At 39.1% G+C, this 19,079-nt stretch overlaps 1 protein-coding gene and 1 long non-coding RNA gene across 9 annotated transcripts in view; one reads left to right on the top strand and one right to left on the bottom strand.

Moving 5' to 3' along the window:
* ptprt (protein tyrosine phosphatase receptor type T) overlaps positions 1-1,204 on the top strand; it is a 216,343-nt gene extending 215,139 nt beyond the window's left edge. For all 8 annotated transcript variants that reach the window (XM_044023698.1, XM_044023695.1, XM_044023697.1 and 5 more), the window contains one exon: positions 198-1,204. In XM_044023698.1, coding sequence (XP_043879633.1) covers positions 198-251 — 54 coding nt within the window. In that variant the 3' untranslated portion in view covers positions 252-1,204. The remainder of the gene's footprint in view (positions 1-197) is intronic.
* A 2,602-nt stretch (positions 1,205-3,806) lies between these two features.
* The window catches only part of LOC122768588, a 68,356-nt gene continuing 53,083 nt past the window's right edge, over positions 3,807-19,079 (bottom strand). The window contains exon 3 of the long non-coding RNA XR_006360325.1: positions 3,807-4,757. This is a non-coding gene — a long non-coding RNA (uncharacterized LOC122768588). The remainder of the gene's footprint in view (positions 4,758-19,079) is intronic.

The following is a 19,079-nucleotide window of genomic DNA, read 5'->3' as shown; positions in this document are numbered from 1 at the left end:
CAAATTAGTATTTTGTGTGCACCTTTTACCTATTTCGTGGGAACAAATTAGTATTTCGTGACCAGTTTTTTTGTGTGTGTGTGGGGGTCCTTCACATACTGCTGCTTTTAAAGGTATTAAATGTTTGAATCAGTGTGGAAGCAATAATTAAAAAAAAATAACAAGTGTCCCTTTGTGTTTTGTTTGTCCCTGCACAGGAACAGTACAAGTTCTGCTACGAAGTGGCTCTGGAGGCGCTCACCTCCTTCTGAATTCTCTTTTCTGATTCGCTGTTGATGCTGCCTGTCATTCTCAACATCAGGACACACAGAAGTGCAAAACTGCTTTGTACAGTCCTGAACCCAACCTGTGAGCACGTGTGCCTGTGTGTGTGTGTATGTGTGTGTGTGCGCGTGTGTGAACGAGAGCGCATGCTTGCATACTTGTATGTGTGTGTGTGTGTGTGTGAGTGTGGGTGAGTGCAACTATATGTGTGCCTGTGACAACACAACCTGTACAGAGAAAAAGAAAAAAAAGAAGAAGCTACAGTACAAACATACACACTGGCAAATTTCTTGTGTGTGTTTGCCTCAGTAAGACTGGAGTCTTTACCTGCTTGTACAAAGAAAATCGAAAAATTATGTTAAAAAAAAAGAAGAACAGATGTTTAAAAAACACTTTTTCCTTCCTTCTCTCTCTTGACTCTGCTGGGCTGTGATGTGACTATTGTACAGTATTTCCTTTTTAGATATATCCTATGTCTTGAATGTTGTCTCCCTGTGAAGGCTGGATGCACACTGGAAGGTTTTGTTGGGGGAAATGTCACGTTTAGCTCAAGTGAAACGTCAACTGTAATATGACTGAGTTCATCTAAAGTGACGCTGTTGGATCAAAGCAAAAACCACAGACACTTAATATTTCGGACCTGATACATTTTCCTCTTGCAAATGAGGCTCTTGATTGTAGAAATGTTAAATGTAAATGAAATTGTCAGCATGTTTTCTTTTCTCTTTTTTTTTTTTTTCATATTGCATCAACGCAAAAGACACTTGCAACTTTGTTTTGACCAAAACCTGTTGCTTTAACTAAGACATTGGTGTTAAAGTTAAACCAGGGAGGATGGTGTGTTAATAAAGTAGAGTCAAATGCTTGGCGCAGGGTAACGACAGTACTAGAAACAAAAAAAAATTTGCCTTGCCTTTGGAGTAAAATGTTGTTATCTATGCTCCACGTTTTTTTATTTAGAACTGTAAAGAAAAGTTTCATAAATATTTTTGGATGGTTTTATGGATGGTTTTATCTCAGTGTGCATCCACCCTTACTGTAACTAAGAAAAGACAACCACAGTCAAACAAACAAACAGACAAACATCACACACCAGACACACTGCATATATAAAGTGAATCGTTTTAAAACGCAGTCTCTCAAAAAAAAACCTGTCAGCGTCATTTTGAACAACAGTGATTATTGTCTTTTGTTACCTGACTACAAACATGTGAAACATGAAAAAATAACTCATATATATATATATATATATATATATACTGTGTTTTAACATATTGCACACTTCCTCCTCCCTCAGAGTGAGGAAACAAAATGTGATTTATCATGTTGGTTCATGTGGTTTTATTATTAAAATCAATTAAATATTGCTTTGCCTTTATATAACGCTTAAAGGACAATGAAAAAAACAGGGGAAAATTGTTATTTTAACAAACAAAATTGGCCCAAACTCTTTCTACACTACAGGCTGGCAAATTTAATCAATCAATAATATTCAGTAACATTCAGTGCAGTGTTGTATTTTGTTAGTCCGAGTTGTTAAGATATGTCTATTTTTTTCATTTCACTTCACTGGTGTGACAACAAAAATCAGTTTTCAGATACAAAATGTTGAAGCAAAGGCACAAAGAGTTTATTTTCACACAAGCTTTTGGAGGTTTTTGGTAGCCGTGACACTTCCTATCAGCTTAGGTTAGCTGTGTTAGCATCCGGAAAATGAGACGTGTGCACAATTATATCAGACAACCGAATAATTTGAATCGAAAACTGCTGCCTTTGAGTTAAGACACTCTCCCTTATCTGCCATCCATCATTAAAACCAAACACAAAGAGCAAAGGTCACGTTTACTTTTGTTCTGCAATTCGTCACATTTACTTTTCCTCCAAGCCCACTGAGGTGTGCAGGCTGAAACTTTAATTGGACAAACTCACTCAACAGTCTAATAAGAAAATGAGTGTGGCTCCATAGTGATCGACCCGTGGGTTGAACGTATGGCTGGAAATTCCGAAGAAGATGCGCTATAGCATTATATCCCCTCATTTGATCAGATGTTTGGACTTGAGTCACGTGTTGAGTCACAAACACTGTGCTACTAATTAGGTACCAAAAAACCTTCTAATCTAGAGGTTAACACTGCTGATACAAAGATGAGCACCAGAGCAAGGGTTCCATTTTAAAATGCCAACTAATGAAGGTTGTGTAAGTTAGTATCAAAACAGTCTCTGGTGAACAGTCGTTTCATTGTTTCGCAGCCATTTTGTTCATTGCTTTTGATGCTCATGACCAGAACCAGCATACGTATATTTTAAAAAAAAATAACAAAAATTCAAAAAAGTCAAACTGTTCAGTCTGTGCTTTGTTGCATACCTTTTATTTTTGCTTGAGCGCGGTCAGGCTCATTAATGGACGTATCAAGACAGTGTTGTATTGAAGACGATGTGAATGCCAGAAATGTTTATCCGTCTTATTTCCTCAAAAGCTTTATTGTATTGTAACAGTTTATGGCCGTTCATCTGTATACTTCGTTTTCTAATGTACTGATTGATTTTTTCTTTCTTTTTTTTGTCCTGAATTAGTACATTTCTTTTGTATAATTATTATTGAGATGATTATTTGTCAATAGCAAAGTGTTGTTAAGATCTGGTGATGCCATTTCCATTGCTTGTTTAGTTGTTTGAAATGTGGTTAACATAAAATAAAGGGGACCAAAATGTTAAATGTGAGCACATCTCCTTCTTTGCATCATCCAAGGTGGACCGAATTAACACAAACGCATTCAGTAGTAGAACATATCGATCATTTTTTAATATAACTATAATTTGAAAAATTCATGGATAACAATAATAATTATATTTTAACATTAATGGCAAAAAATTTAATATTTGTCACATTTTGGGCGTCATACTGAACTCTGACTTTTTTTATCACATTTTGGACGACATACTAACCTATGACTTTTTGGTCAAATTTTGGACGACATACTAACCTATGACTTTTTCGTCAAATTTCGGACACATTTTGGACGACATACTAACCTATGACTTTTTTGTCACATTTTGGACGACATACTATAGTATGACTTTTTTCTCACATTTTGCACGACATACTATAGTAAGACTATTTTTTCATATTTTGGACGACATACTAACCTATGACTTTTTTGTCAGATTTTGGAAGACATACTAACCTATGACTTTTTTGTCACATTTTGGACGACATACTAACATATGACTTTTTGGTCACATTTTGGACGACATACTTACCTATGACTTTTTTTTCCATATTTTGGACGTCATACAAACCTATGAGTTTTTTTGTCACCTTTTTGATGACATACTAACATTGTGACAAAAAAGAATGCCTTTCAGGAGCAATTGTAATACCATCTTAATAACCAAAGAATTTTTCTATTTTGTTGATCCTGTAAGATATTGGTTGTAAAAGGATAGTTGGTCGAGGTATTGTAGAACCATTGAGAAACTTGTACAAATAAACACCATGGTAGAAAAGTCTTATTACACAAAAGAAAACACAAACTTCTTTCTATTCAGCTACTGTTTAATCTGGAAAAGTCCACCTTTTGTTATGCCTGAGCTCCCATTATGGTCCTCGAGCTGGAGGAGGGAAAAAACTGGTCTTTATAGGCAGATTTCCTTCTCTTACTAATCAATCAGGAACGGTGATGAACACAGCTATGAGCCAACGGCCTCATCCTTTATTTAGCTGGTTGATTCCCAAGGAACTCATAAATATGCATGATTCTGTGATTAGCATAGGCACCAAGGACAGGGCCCGTACCTTGGCATTATGACGATCAATCAGAAACACTAAGGGGCTCCTCAGAGGGAAGCTGTCTGTCAGTTTGGCTTTGGGTTGAGTTGATACACATGCACATGTTAACAAAAAAAAAAAAGGTACGCTCAAAGAATACACAATGCACATACACAGACATCACAGTGAAGCTGCACATTCAGAAGCTGGGAACAGGCATAGTAAGCATGTAAACAACTATATATACAAAGTTCAGACAATGTGAATCATTTGCCTCATATTCTTTAGTCTCCTTCTGTCTTTATTCATTTGAACAACAGAGTTTATAATGACTTTGAAAATTGGCCCATTTCATTTACTCTCACTGACGCATCATTATCCCTGCAAAGGAGGAAAAGGTTCAGGGTGGCACCAAAAATTATATTTTTCTCTGTATTGGGGTTATTATTATAATTTTTCTGGGAGAACTTGTTACAAGGTTATTTGGTGTCCACAGCAAATCCCATTCATCTCCATGTGCTCCATTAACTCTGATACAGAGAAATGTAGTTCATCGGTTGTCTGAAGTCTCATGTATCTGTGCTCCATGTCCACAGACGGCCGCAGTAAAGCCTCTTTTTTTCTGTTTTTTTGACAATGTTGCATGCTCCTTCTGTAGCCCTGTATCCACTGCTCACATATCCAGGATTTTAAGTAGCCATAGGTGGTGTTGTGTGCTCCTCCCCTGTGTAAAAAAACTCAACACACAATAGGTATAAGGTTAAATTGTATTATATTCATAGATGAAGATCCAGAGTAGCACTGTTATTTTAAGCTGTAAATTCAGTCAGAAGTTTTTCACAAATATCCCAGTCCCAGAGGCCAAGAAAATCACATAGTGAAAACAAGGGTACAGGAGAGCAATATAACCATAAATGGTGTTGTTGTTGTTGTTCTATTGCCATTACACTGTGCCATCAGTTTTAACATCCATCCATCTTCTTCCTCCACATGAGGGTTGCAAGGGGAGCTGTGCTAATCTCAGCTGACATAGTGCGATATGGCGGGGTACACCCTGGACAGTTTGCCAGTCCATCACAGGGCCACATAGAGACAAACAACAATTCATTCTCACATGCACACCTACAGTCAATTTACAGTCTCCAATATACCTAATCCCCATAGTGCATGTTTTTTGGACTGTGGGAGGGAGGAAACCGGAGAACCCGGAGAAAACCCACAGGGAGAACATGCAAATTACATGCAGAAAGGCAGGGTTTTTTTTTATAATTTTGGTTAGATTTTGCTTTGGCTCCCATTCTTACTTCTGACTATTGTCTCTGTTCTAGTGGTGCATGGTAAATACCTGTTCACAGAAACACAGGCGGGGTGTGCAAAGGCACTCTGTTATTCTGTGTTTCTATCATGGTACAGTTTGGAATGGTAAAGCCCTGGGTCAGGCTTCCGTTTGGTCAATGACTGCGTCAACGTGATGTTCCAGCTTTACTCGCATTGCTGTAATTGAGTATGTTTTTTGTGTACTTGTACAGCTCTTTTTATTCCCCTGCTTGGCTTGTAGCTATTTTCCTCATCAAGATGTCAAGCTTTGTATGAGAATAGACTGTGGGCATTGAAGAGAAAGGCAGCCGGAGAAAACAGGAAAGTCTGTCACCCAATTAGCTCACTGTTGTTTGACTGACCTTTCTGTACCACTTTGCTCGGGTACCCCAAGGGAAGGGTGGCAAAAATGGAATTATTTATATTATTTTATATTTATTGATGATCAGGATGTGGAGGATTTCAACAAAGAAGTGTCAGAAACAACTTCCAAGCTTTAATGGTGCAAAATGTCCTTTTTCAAAGACAGAATGACAGATATTGTGTGAATGTAGTCTATAATGGAAAGTGCTTCAGCACAGTGAAGTGGTGGACCACTGGGGAAAGTGGCTTGGCACTTTTGTAACACTGCGATGACACTAAAAACAAGACTTGAAATATGTTCCAGTTTGCTGGCTCTGACTTAAATCAATTCCACTGTCAACATTTACCAGGGATGGCTTCAGACCCAACCAGCCTTGACTAGCTTAATCACTTTTGATGAGATGAGAACACGGAGAAGTGACATTTTTGGCTGTATTTAAATAAGCAGTATTTTGATCAAAGAGTGTGGATTGCGCAAAGTCCAAGTCTTGACTCAACCACTTGAAGATCTGAGCTGGATTCCTCCTCTAATTTTGAAAAGTACAGTTACAGGTACAGTGCTGTCATATAAAACAGAGAAAACAATAAGCTATTGCAAATGATTTGCAAATGATGACAAACAGCAAGCAAAACACACTGAATATAAATGAAGCTGGCAATTATTAATATATTATCATAATTAATATGTTTAACTGATCAGATTTTTTTATTGCATTTCAACATGAAACATTTATATTTATTTTTATTGTAAGTGAAATTGTTGTAAGTGTAAAAAAGTAATTGTAATTATTGTAATTATTGTAAGTGAATTATTGTAAGTGAAAAAGCCCCATGACCGAATGAATCCTACATCATTACCACCATATTGGCCTGGACAAGACCAGAATACAGTATTATTTTTTGACTTTTGTATCTGTAAGAGAAGAACATTTAGATAAGATGTGTCAGGTTGAATGTATGTGTTACTACTGAACATAAATCATCAACAACAACGGCTCTTTTCCCTTTTTCTGTGTGTAAATCCTGCCTTTGTTTCAGCAGCTCTGGTTGTGCGGGGAAGCTTAAGGGCTGCTAAGTCATGCCAAGGTGTAATCCAATAAACTCTGCTCTCATTCACACTGTGTTTCAGCAAAGTCGGGCACAACATGAAGACATATAGAGAATCTCACCTCAACCAAGGAACAGAATGGAGAAGTTAAACGATTGCTGCTGTAACGGTTACATCCTTTGAACAGAGTTTGTTTCCCCTACAATGTTGTAAATGTGCCTTGAGACTTGTTAATGTGTTATCATTTTAAGGGTATATAAACAAACATGGAGGGCATTTGGAAGAAGAATAAACAAAAGTATATAGCAGATTATAGCGGATTATTGCAAAGCCAGAGACTAAATAATTGACAAGTCCTGCACTGCTTTTACTGAAACTGCTGCAAAAACATTAACTCAGTGCCGGTTTTCACAGTAGTGATGCTGAATATACCATGGACTGTTCCACAGTTAGGGCCACATGGTGGCTGATGAGTGGCTTGCACTGTTGCAAGAACGTCACCGGTTAGAATCCAGGTTTGACCAGTGCCTTTCTCTGTGGAATTTTGTATGTTCTCCCCATGTTTCTCCAGGTATTCCGATTTCCAGGGCCACATAGAGACAAACAACCATTCACTCTCAAATTCACACCTTTCCAATTTACCTAATCCCGATATTGCATGTTTTTGGACTGTGGGAGGAAGCCGGAGAACCCAGAGAAAACCCACGCACACACGGGGAGAACATGCAAACTCCATGTAGAAAGAGCCTTGTTCTGGTCTTCTTGCCGCATGACTTTCATGTGGAAGATAAAGTGATAGACAATTAGTGAGTGAGTGTTCCATGGTTAAGCACAAGCTGCATCTACTGCATGTACTGTAGTAAAATAACTGCTTAGCCTTCAATCCTGGAGTAAATGCTGGAACTGAATCATGTCAGCTGAAGCTGAAGCTATTTTTTTTAATGGGGAGATGTTTGGTGATTCTCTTGTAAGTTTTAAACATGTGTGAGTCGAATTAAAATTTTGAGCACAGATTTTAAAAATGAATAAGTGGTGCACGACTGGCTGTGCTGATTATAAAACTGCGGAGCTATATGAGCTGAAAATCCCCAAAGTAAATTCCGCCAGAGGGTTACTGGCGGACAGCAGGAATGCAAGTAAATGATTTGGTCTGGTGTTATAAGTTCATGTGGCTCAAACTGAGACGGCGCCATCAAGTGAACAGCTCTAAATTGCACATAACTTAGCATAGATATGAAGTCGAGTGTGGCACATCATGACATAAACACTGACAGTAACAAAATACAACAGCACACAGATGCAAATCTAAGATAACAAAGCCTGAGGTGAAGAGGTTTTGGTGTTAATTCCCAGCTGAAGGCAGTTGCCGGGTCTCACACCTCTAACACCACTGTGAACTCCACTGAAGGACAAGGCAACTAATTGGACATAATGAAGTTAAAGAGGGGAGCAGTCTCTCTGAGTCTTTCTGCTGACTCGCCTCGAAATCACAAAAAGCAAAAGAGGGGAGGTGAGGACATGATGCTGAGGGGGTTAGGGAGTTGAATAAAGTGAACTGGAAACTGATTATGGGAGAGAGTATAGTGGAGACAAATATAGCAATACAGAGGAATATAAAGTGTAGAATAGAGAGAGCCATACATGCAGAGATCAATATTTAAAGTAATAGGACATATGTTCCATCCCCAAAAGATGACTGGATAGACTTTCAGAAAACAATCATCACACAGAATGAAGACGTGGCCAGACATTCTAAAGAGGTACAGGACAGAAAAGATGTTTTATAATTAGTAAAGGCAACTACTAGTGGTGAGGATTGGTAATGCAAATTATGACAAAGAGAAACTTGATGCAATAATATACTCACTCACACACCCTCTCTATATCTCTATAAAACCATCGTACAAATAACTTGTTGTTTTATTATTTTTGATGGATTTAAATATAGACACAATTGTGGAGTTGGGTTATTTTTACTGAAGTTTGAGTGTCACCTCCCTCAGTACCTGCATTTTTTTCCCCTCACATTCTGCAGATCATCCTCCTTAGTGATCTGTAGGATTCTCTGACATGCTGCCTCTGCATCACACAGCAGTTGTCTGTCATTCAGTCTGCCACATTGCTGTATAGCAGAATAGTTGGTCTATTCATTTGTAACACAAGACTGTATCCCCAATGATGACCTGATGTGTAAATTTACATCTTTACAAGATGCAGCACAGGCACCGTTCACTAATTGGCAACATGTTGCTGAGAAGTCTGCATTCGACTCACCCTCCAGACTTTTTTTGTGAACAATAAATCAAAGCTGCGGCACCCAGTCGCTCGACAACATGCCTCTGATTACTACAACCTTTATTTACACTGTTCAGATTCCAGTGACAGCAAATATTTCACTATCCCCGAGTGATGTTAACTGTCTACATAACATTTCTGGATGATATAAAGATATACAAACAAAAGTACCTTATTTTGTGTGTGGGTGACGAGAAAATAAATATTTAATTAAAGAACTTTTTTCATCTCAGATTGGATAAGCCATCAAACTCAAACATACAAAAATACTCCGGAACAGAGAAGCACAGAAAACAAATCGTTGTTTATGGATTATTCCTGCAACAAGAGGGGCGTTAGTATTTATAGTTGGTGAGTATCATGCATTTGACTCACCAAAAACGCCTCATGTTTTAAACTCAGTAGAAATGTTTGCTTTTTATAAATGGGACTGAAAAAAAAAAAACCCACACACGAGTCTCAGCAGAAAAAGTTGAAGTACTAACATACCAATTGTGTTAATTGCAAAACTACTGGTATGGTGAATAGCAGTCAAAACTTTCAGTTTCAGTGAAATCAGCTAAATTGTCTTTCTCTGTAGTTATGGGCATTGTTAACAGCTGACAGCGGCGATGATTATTATTCAGGCAAAGTGTCTGGAAATTGAGCTTTCTCGACAAGGCTCTTGGACAGAGTTCATTGACTCCTATTAAGGAGCTCAGTATCATAGAGCACATGCAGCCAGACTTATTCAGTGTCAGGGAAGTGAAAGTGAAGCCTTTGTATGGTGAAGATGTGTGTGACGACTGACTCCAGCACTAATTTCAGAGCTTACTTAGGCTCACCGAGCTTAACGGAGCATATTAGCCAGTGAAGGAATCCCTCAGCGGTAATTGTGGCTTAAAAAGATTGTGTGTGAGTGTGTGTTCTTGTATTTCTTACGTTTTTAGGACTTTCCCTGGTGTAAACACTGGCCTTGTTAGGACCGGTAGTCCTCATGGACACTAAAACCTTGTCCTAGTGAGGCAGACCCTCATTTCTGAGAAACTAGTTAAGTTTAGGGCTAAGATTTGAATCGTGGTTATGGTTAAGGTTAGGGATAACCTGAACAAAAAAACCTAACTGCTTTGTTTTGGCTGTCCAATTTTATGCAAGTCAATGAGAGTATAAAGGTCATTATGTTAAAGAGACTGATATGAAAAGAAGAAGAAGAGAGAAAGGCAGCAGTGAGTGTTTAAAAAGTATGAAAAGATGAACATATGCAAAAGGAGAGAAATACATAAACATGAGCACAATTGTATTCAAACCTGTGTTTGTCCAACTAGTCAAACACAGGTTTGAACAGGTAAAATAACGTGTTGAAGCCTCTTTCTGGATTCTTCAGAACTAAACCCTGTTAAACTAATAGGAAGAAAGAGTTGAAATGACTCGGTAAGTCCCTGTCAATATTAATAATTAATAATTAATTAATATCAATATAAAACCTTCACAAACCTGTCGTTATATTGTAATACAGTTTTTTTTCTTTCTTTCTTTATGACAGTTAGTAAACCAGCAGAAAAGTGCCTTATTGCCACCTTTATTGCTTTAATGCTGGTGTGTATTTCTGGGATACATTCATCGGCCACATTTGAAGGAGCCGACGATTTATGTGACAATTGAGAAAGGGCACTGTCGCGGCACTGTGATGCATTTTGACAAGATCCAGATGACAAACACACACTTGGACTATTGGGACTGAGCTATGAAGTATAGGCTCATTTTCTCACTGACTTACATACAAACCTACCACCTAAGTGAATACACAAAGATTCCAGGCACTTTAGCGTGGCTTTTCTTTCTCATCTATCAACATAACTGGTAATAATAAAAACAAACAAACTAAAAATATACAAAAAAAAAGGAGCAGGAAGAAGTTAGAACTTGACTGGTTTTGTTTTCAATGTAAAGCAAAATGAAAATTGTAACACGTTCGAGATAAAGCATCAAATATATATATATATATATATTTTTTTTTTCCATACACCTTGAGGGGAAAAGCACAGCATTTAAACTCACTGTGGAGCAGTGACTCGAGCTAAGGTAGCCAGACATCTGAGGGCCTGTCAACACAACAAACAGCTTAAAGTATACCAGACAAAATGGCTCAGGCTCTTCTCAAAGGCAGTCAAAAAGCACTCAGTACTTTAGAGGGAATTTTGTATCAAACAAACCTAATCTAATGCTCTGCTCTTGTTTCAAAACTTTCAGACTAGACACAATTTATTCTGAGTGAGAGCATGGGAAAGATAAAGAAAAAAAAACATTAAGTTTATTTCCTTTAGGGTGAGATCTTGCATTTTTAATGGAGATCCCTGTGGGTAAAAACAATACACAGACAGAGAGGCCCATATGACAACCATAATAACCATCTTCATAACCATAAAAATATGCTTAAGTTGCTACAAGCAAATAAGGTAAAACATCGTCAATATCAGATACTTTTACCATCAACATTTTGCAGCAAAGCCAATGAGCTTATTAATTATGTATCTTCAGTGTGGTAATAAAAGACACATCTATATGACCGACTTCACCATATTGGCTGCTGCACTTAACTGAACTCACACTAAACTGAACGTCTTGGAAACTGTGTTGCTGTGTAGAGATCATTTTTATTTGACACAGAAGCAATGAAGTGACAGTCTCTGATAGTTAACAGTTAACTTAATGTTTCCTGCTGATAACTTCACACATATGCAGGTTTATTATTACTGTAACTCATATTATCTCAGCATCTTGACCTAATACACTATCTCAAGTCTTACTCACTATATGTATCAGACCTGGCACGCTGCTCGCCACAAACTGTTCATATGTCAGGCATTGTATCTGTTGCATCCTCGGATCTGAGCTGTCTTCAATAAAATCTTTCCATCACTGGTCATCCAACCTCATAATCAAAAATCTCCCCAACACCCCCGGGGCTGTTCCGTGATTGTTCTGGCTTTGAATGTGCACCTAGTATTCTCTCTCGCTCTCGAAGTGTGGATGTAGGAGTACTTCTGTTAGTGTGAAGTGTGAATCATGTAGTTTACAGTGTTGCAGCTAAATAAGCCAAAACCTTTGTCATGGAGGTGAAAGTCCTTAAAACTGGGGTTGGTAAGTGACGTTAAATCCGCAAGAGCAAGTTACACTATGAACATATTTAACAGTTATGTTCCACCTCACTCCTCTGGCCCTGTCATCATACAAGGTGGAACTGTGAAATGTGGCTGCATTTCTCTACCTAATGTCTGTCTAAGACTGGTCAAGTGCTGCTACAGCACAGATAGGGTGTCAGTTAGAGAGAGACAGGTACACCAGTCAATCTTCAATATTGTGTAAGGTGAAGGCACGTGATCTACGGTAGAGGAAGAACCCTTCACTGAGGGATAAGTAGGAGGTTCTCGGCCTGTGGACACTCAGTCTCCACCATCGAGCAAATCCTCTGTCCCATCAACAATTACCTTCGACTGCACAGGATAAGGAATTCAACCTGCATCTGCTGAAGCTTGTCCCTGTGTTTGTAATAAGTACAGTGTACGTGCATCGTGAACCGGCCTACGTAGGCGTGTCTAATGTAGCTCTTAAATACAGTGAGCATGAACATACTGTGCCAACAATGCATCCAACCACACCTCATTTTGGGACCAACACACCCACAGGCACACTGATGGGCATGAGTGCATTTGCAACCCACACAACGTGGGTGCTGCGTGTGAAAATGACAAGTGAGTCGTTTGGAAACTAGCAAAGACTGTGCCCTATATGTGTCTTGTTGCATAAACACACACACACACACACACACACTTGCACAAGCACACCAGCAGCAAACACACAAGTGCACAAGGGCTTATGCAATATTGAGATTGTTGATAAATATGGATATTTCACAGCCCTCAGTGCAACTATCTGAAGCAAGGTCCACATGTGATTCTTTCTCTCTCTCTCTGTGTGTGTTGTGTGAGTGTTTACAATATTCTGTGGCAAATTCACCACAGCAAATTCCCTGTATCGATTCAAGCATACAGTACACGGCAATAAACCTGTTTCTGATTCTAATTGAAAACAGTACAAACAAGTCTTCTTGTGTATGTATGTGTGGTCATTAGGTGTATGTTTTTTTAGCAATAGGACTATATTGGCAACCATTGGGTGCTAATTTACGTGTGCAGTCGGTGTCATACACAGATGCTTGAGGTGGATAGATGACTTGTACACATGTGCGCAGACCTCCCCAAGGCTAGTGTAACAGTGTGCTCACATCACATGTGAAGTGATTTTTCAAGTAAATGGTCTGTGTATATATACATATGTACATGTACAACGCTTTTCTAGTCTTGATGACCACTCAAAGCTGTTGTACACTACAGTTTTGCCTAAGCTACATTCACAGCTAAATGCAACCACAGCTTGAATCAATTGAGAAACATATTTCACTTGGTAGCAGGCCCTAAGTGGCTAATCAGGAGGCGTGGGATGATTCCCACCGGGCTGGGCTGACTGGTGGGCCAGTGAGGGATGCAGGCAGGCAGGCAAGAGTGAGTGAGATGGAAGATGAGCTGGAGAGCAGAATTTTAAACAAGGATAGCTGAAAAAGGCCATTCTTCCCTGACTTCTGGCATCAATAAGGCATTTTTGCCATGCACGAGAACTACCACTCACTGGACTGTGTCTGGATTTTTTTTCTTAACCATTCTCTGTCAACCATAGCGATGGTGGCGTGGGAAACTCCCAGTAGATCAGTGGTTTCATTGTTCGGCATTCTGATGCTTGTTTTTCACTTCAACAGGTCATCTTGACTCTGCTCAGTCTTGCTCACGTGTTCGAGGTGCACATTATAACACAGATTGGCTGTTGTGACATCATGTCAAACAGAAGTTTTGCCGGGGAACTGAAACAAACGCAAATGCATTGAAAAATATTGCATAAGAGTTAAGTCATTAGGAATGTGTGTGCTCCTAGAGATGTGTGTGTGTATGTGTGTGTGCATGAGAACAGATCCTGGCTGTAATGTTTTAGCTTGACACTTTGATGACCTGATCAAATTGTGGAGGTTGATTGCCAGCGCTTTTATCTCTGCTTGCTCTCTCACTTTATCTCCTTCTCTCGCAAAGACACACACAGAGCTCTGCGGGTTCATCGTCTTCACTTCTACCTTGTGTCTCCCTCTCCAACCTCTGTGGCCTATCATCGTTTCTCATGCCCAGACTGATGTAACCCTGTATGTGTGCATGCACACACACACACACAGACATAATGGGCTTCATTTCACAGCACATTGCCACCATTATTTGCCATTTCTACTGAAGGCCATAATCACGGAGACTGAGATGAGTATATGGTGAAATCATTCCCTCTCCAGTCAGATCGGCCTGCCCTCACCGTGTGTGTGTGTGTGTTCAGAACAAATCATGTATCTCTGTGTTTATGTGTGAAAGCTTATGCTAGGCATTTTCTGTTTGTCTGTGAGTTCTTCATCAATTTATTTATTTATTTTTGGTATGTACATTACATCTACATGTGCATTTTTTGTCGTGCAAAAAGTGCAACCTGTCCTCCAACTAAAACATATATATAGGTAATTTTTTCCAACCCCGAAACGTAACTATGGGTCGTTTTTTCTCCAATCCTGTTACTGAGGTTAGGGTTAGGACAAAAAAGACAGGGTTAGTCAGTAAAAATTAAAAAGGTGGTATAGTTAGGAATTGAACCCTTGACCGCACTCGGGTGCAGTGCTCTCGCCACTGAGCGGACTGCAAAGCTACTAGATACCACTTGTATCTAGTTGGTATCTAGTTGCTGTCATGTATACAACCGCTAGGGGCGCTGGTTTTGAAAACGTAAACATAGGTCATAATTCCTGCATGCGTCCTATATGTAAGTCTCAAAAAGTGAGTACATATTTAGCTTGTGTGTTGACTGGTAACGTAAAACTCCTATTATTCATGAAAGATAATGTGTACGTCTACTGTGTATAACGGTACATTTCTGCCTCATAAATATATGAAAGCTTTGAGAAGCTATAAAAAAAAATGCAAAAGCTTATTTTGCTTTTCACAAGTCAAAGGTAGACAACAACATTTTTCACCAAATGTTCAAAGATAATTGCTTGCCTCCACACTGTCTGCAGATGCTGAACGATCAGAGTCGGCACTTTCACACATTCACCACACACGTGATTTCTGCCACAAGCTCTAATCATTAAATTAGGAACTAAGCAATCTTTCAACTGCTACTGGCCACTATCAAAAACTGCAGAGTGTTCTAAGAAAGAGAGACCAGTAAATGAGCGGACACATGCGGAAGCTGGTGCAAAAAAGACACAGATGGAAAACAGGGAGGGATTATAGATAAGCAGCATGACAGGAGAGGTAAAATGGAGAGAAGGAGGAGAACAGGAATACAGAGATGTACAAAAGGAGACCCCTTTCTATAAAATTATGTTTAGGTGGAATAAAGGGGTTGGATCCCTCAGGCTTCCTTCCAGTGTTATTGCAGAACTAAATGAGAGAGACTATTTTCTCTGCACTGCTCTTTGCTTCATGTGAACATTGCTGTAATTTAGCTCCTCGCCTGGGGAAGAACATGGTGCCATGGCTGGGTCATCAGAAAGCATCTAATGTCAGGGATATTATTCCTCTTTACAGGGTGTTAAAAAAAATAGATGGGAAAGAAGTGAGGAGGACATGACAAAAAAAGCAGCTGAAAGGAGGAGAGGAGTGAAGAGGTGACAGGAGAGGGTGGAGAGAGACAACGGCAAAGAAGTTGAGAAGGAGACGAGAGTAGATGAAAGAGGGCGCACAGAGAGGAGAGGGGGAAGCCAGAGTGTTGAAAAGGGAAGTAGATGAGAGAGGATGGAAGAAAGGATCTGAAGTGGAAAGTAGAGGAGAGTGAAAGAGACAGAAAATACAAGTAAACCTGTAGATTTACAGTAATACTGACAACAGTTGTACACTGAACTGGCCCATGATATTAGTTTATTATCATAACATCTTTACTGGGCTGCTGTATTCCCCTATAACTGAGTTTGAGAATAGAATAATAGACACATTTGCTTCATATACAGGTGACCAGAGTCAATCTCTCTATCTCTGAAAGGCTCTGTACATATTGATATGAGTTTTATTGCATTTATTGTCCAACTCTCTTATGGACTTTTGTGCTTCTTTTACATTGCATTTAGACTGCTTTGCATTGTAGGCAGTGGTTGTTGGTGCCTAAATAGCAAGGTTTCCACTGCAGGGACGTCTGTGTCATTAGACTGCAGCAACGTCCACTTACCATATAAGCACCTTAAAATCACTGCTAGGCATCTTATTGTATATAGTGTATAGTACAGTTTTGGCTCATTGTGTATTGCACTGTTTTTAATTTAAATTCATTACATTTTTAACTTAATTTCTTTTTTGTTTTTGTATCGTGATTGTATTGTATTTTATTTGCATTTTTGATTTATTTGTACCGCTGCTACGATGACCCAATTTCCCCTCAGGGATCTATCTATCTATCTATCTATCTATCTATCTATCTATCTATCTATCTATCTATCTATCTATCTATCCATTCAGGAAAATGTAACAGAATCAGTAACGTAGCTGTAAAGGGATGGAGGGTGTCTAGCAGAGCACAGGAGCAAAGCAGGGGGCATCATTATAATTCTAGGTTGAGGGCTGACTTGTCACCTCTTGGTCCCCTGTGGTGTGTACAGTGGCCCATACTGATGTGCTTGCACACAGAGAGAGAGAGAAAGAGAGAGACAGAGAGACACACTCACTCACAGACACACCCACTACATCATGCTAAGAGGAAACATCACTCCTGGTACCGATGTGAGTCACAGCTGAAATATGCATAATCCTACATACCACTACACATATTATTACACACCTCGACAAAGACACACTTGCCAGAGAGGCAGGGAATGTCTTTTGACCTGCGTTGCTATGATGATATTTTTTGTCTCACCTATACTGGTAATAGTAAAACAGTTCAGAAGGAGAACAGAGCAGCCAGAGGCTCTGTTATGGGGCCACTAAAATAATATACATAATTACATTTTTTATTAAAAAACAGGAACTAAAGAGAATGTGATTGACACACGTGTGTAATGGGTGAGACAAAAATTAACCCTGTAACATCTATTTTAACCATGGTTTATTTTAACCATGAAAGGGTCAGAAAATGTCCTGTGTATGAATCCTTTTGCCCATTTTTCCAGAATAACTTATCTGGCAGTTATTATTTTTAATAAATAAATTATCCTTTTTTGTAGAATTTCAGGCTTAATTCACAATGTACTGTATGTTAAAATAGTGTATTAGCAGTTTAAAAACTGTTTTATTGACAACTACAGAAAAAAACTGTAGTTGTACATGAACACCAGACAGCAGGTTGAATTTGAAATTTGAATTGTATAAAACATCTTTAAAATAACATATCTGTTTGAGTTTTTGTCTCAATGTTCAAAAACAGACCAAAAAAGGATACTAGGCGTTTCTCCAACTCAGTCCTCTCTGGTGACAAAGATGCTGATTCACTAGCTTCCTGCAACAGCACGAGTGAAGTTACCATAATAACCACGTGTTGGCTTTGACGTGCTACAGCTTTCAGAAACCTTTGGAATTGTTCCGATAGCACAAAACGTCGCTGAATAATGCAAAGTGCGCTTGCGCAAACGTGTTGTCTGCGATACACTTGGTGTTGTAGGGTCAAATAAGATAATACAAAGAATATTAAAGAAACATCAAATGAGTTCACACAATGCTGAGCAGCCCCACACGACTCTCTGTTTCTCAGCTGAGCGGTGTTTTGTTTTCCTCTCAACCACGGACATGAAGGCACTCAAGACAGTGAAATGCATTTTATGTCACAAATGATGGAGGAAAACAGAGGTCACAGTCCTTTTAGAAAGCCCCGCGGACTCACCTGAGGACTGGGGAAAATCTGATGTCACTGACCACCTTCTTGGCTGAAAACATCAGGAAGCACCCACGAAAAATGTCCTTGTGCAGTTGCACAGACAGCCTGTGTGTATCACAATGCTTCAACAACAGAAGACATGTCCTCCTCACAGCTGAGTCCCTGACTGCAGAAGCTCGGTTTGTGTCTGTTTTTACTTCCAGCAGCTTGTTTTAAGCGTTAGATTGTCTGACCCATCAGAACAATACATTGAGTGTCTTTGATTTGCTGCTTTGCTCTTTTTGTGCACTCAAAAAAGGGGGTTGGCATACGACACTAGTAGTGTTTTGGCCACAGAAGTTATACACTGGAGCTTTAACACAGCGTTCAATAGGTGGAGCACTCATCTTGTTGCAGCCTTGGCCTCCAAGGTTAATATAAGCTGTGCAGCAGCAGCAGCAGCAGTCTACAGGGTTGCTTAGCTTTAAAATGTAATGTTTGCCTCTTACATGTTTTCACCAGTCAATAACTTGGAACTGGGGAAGTTGAAGAGGTAGTTTTTGAGGAGATGATTGCATTCTAATATAGCACAAAAATACTGTAATGGGAGTGCTGCTTCCATCCTATCTATATGGTAACTAGTTGAGCTGCAAAAAACATTGGTAATCTGAACACAGCTCACTTTGTAACTGCTGATTACACGGATCCATCAGCTAAAGAGAGGTTTTTTCGATTGTTTTTCCATCTGACCGCAATCAACAGATGCTTAGGCAAGTGTGTGCACACACACACACACACACACACACAAATACATACACCTACAAGAAGTCCAATTTTATAAACAGCCGTCCAGATTTTTAATGATATACACTCACATAACCACACAACTAAACAGTTTCGCACACACGGTAAAGGCTGTCTTTGATGGTACCATTTTAATTTAAGATGATTAATTGCGTGGCAAAATGGGAAAACAAACCTCACGTCAATTTAACGTAAATTCCATATTCATGGTTTTTATTGTTTCACGTTTTCTTCTTCTTCTTTTCCTCTCCCATCAGCATAATGTAACACTGTGAGAAATTAAAGGTCAAGGAAAATGTAAGTCATCCTCCCGTCTGA

This window comes from Solea senegalensis, linkage group LG4, assembly GCF_019176455.1.
Source record: "Solea senegalensis isolate Sse05_10M linkage group LG4, IFAPA_SoseM_1, whole genome shotgun sequence".
Lineage (NCBI taxonomy): Eukaryota > Metazoa > Chordata > Actinopteri > Pleuronectiformes > Soleidae > Solea > Solea senegalensis.
The sequence above is the reverse complement of the archived record's forward strand: the minus strand, read 5'-3'. Positions and strand labels throughout refer to the sequence as shown.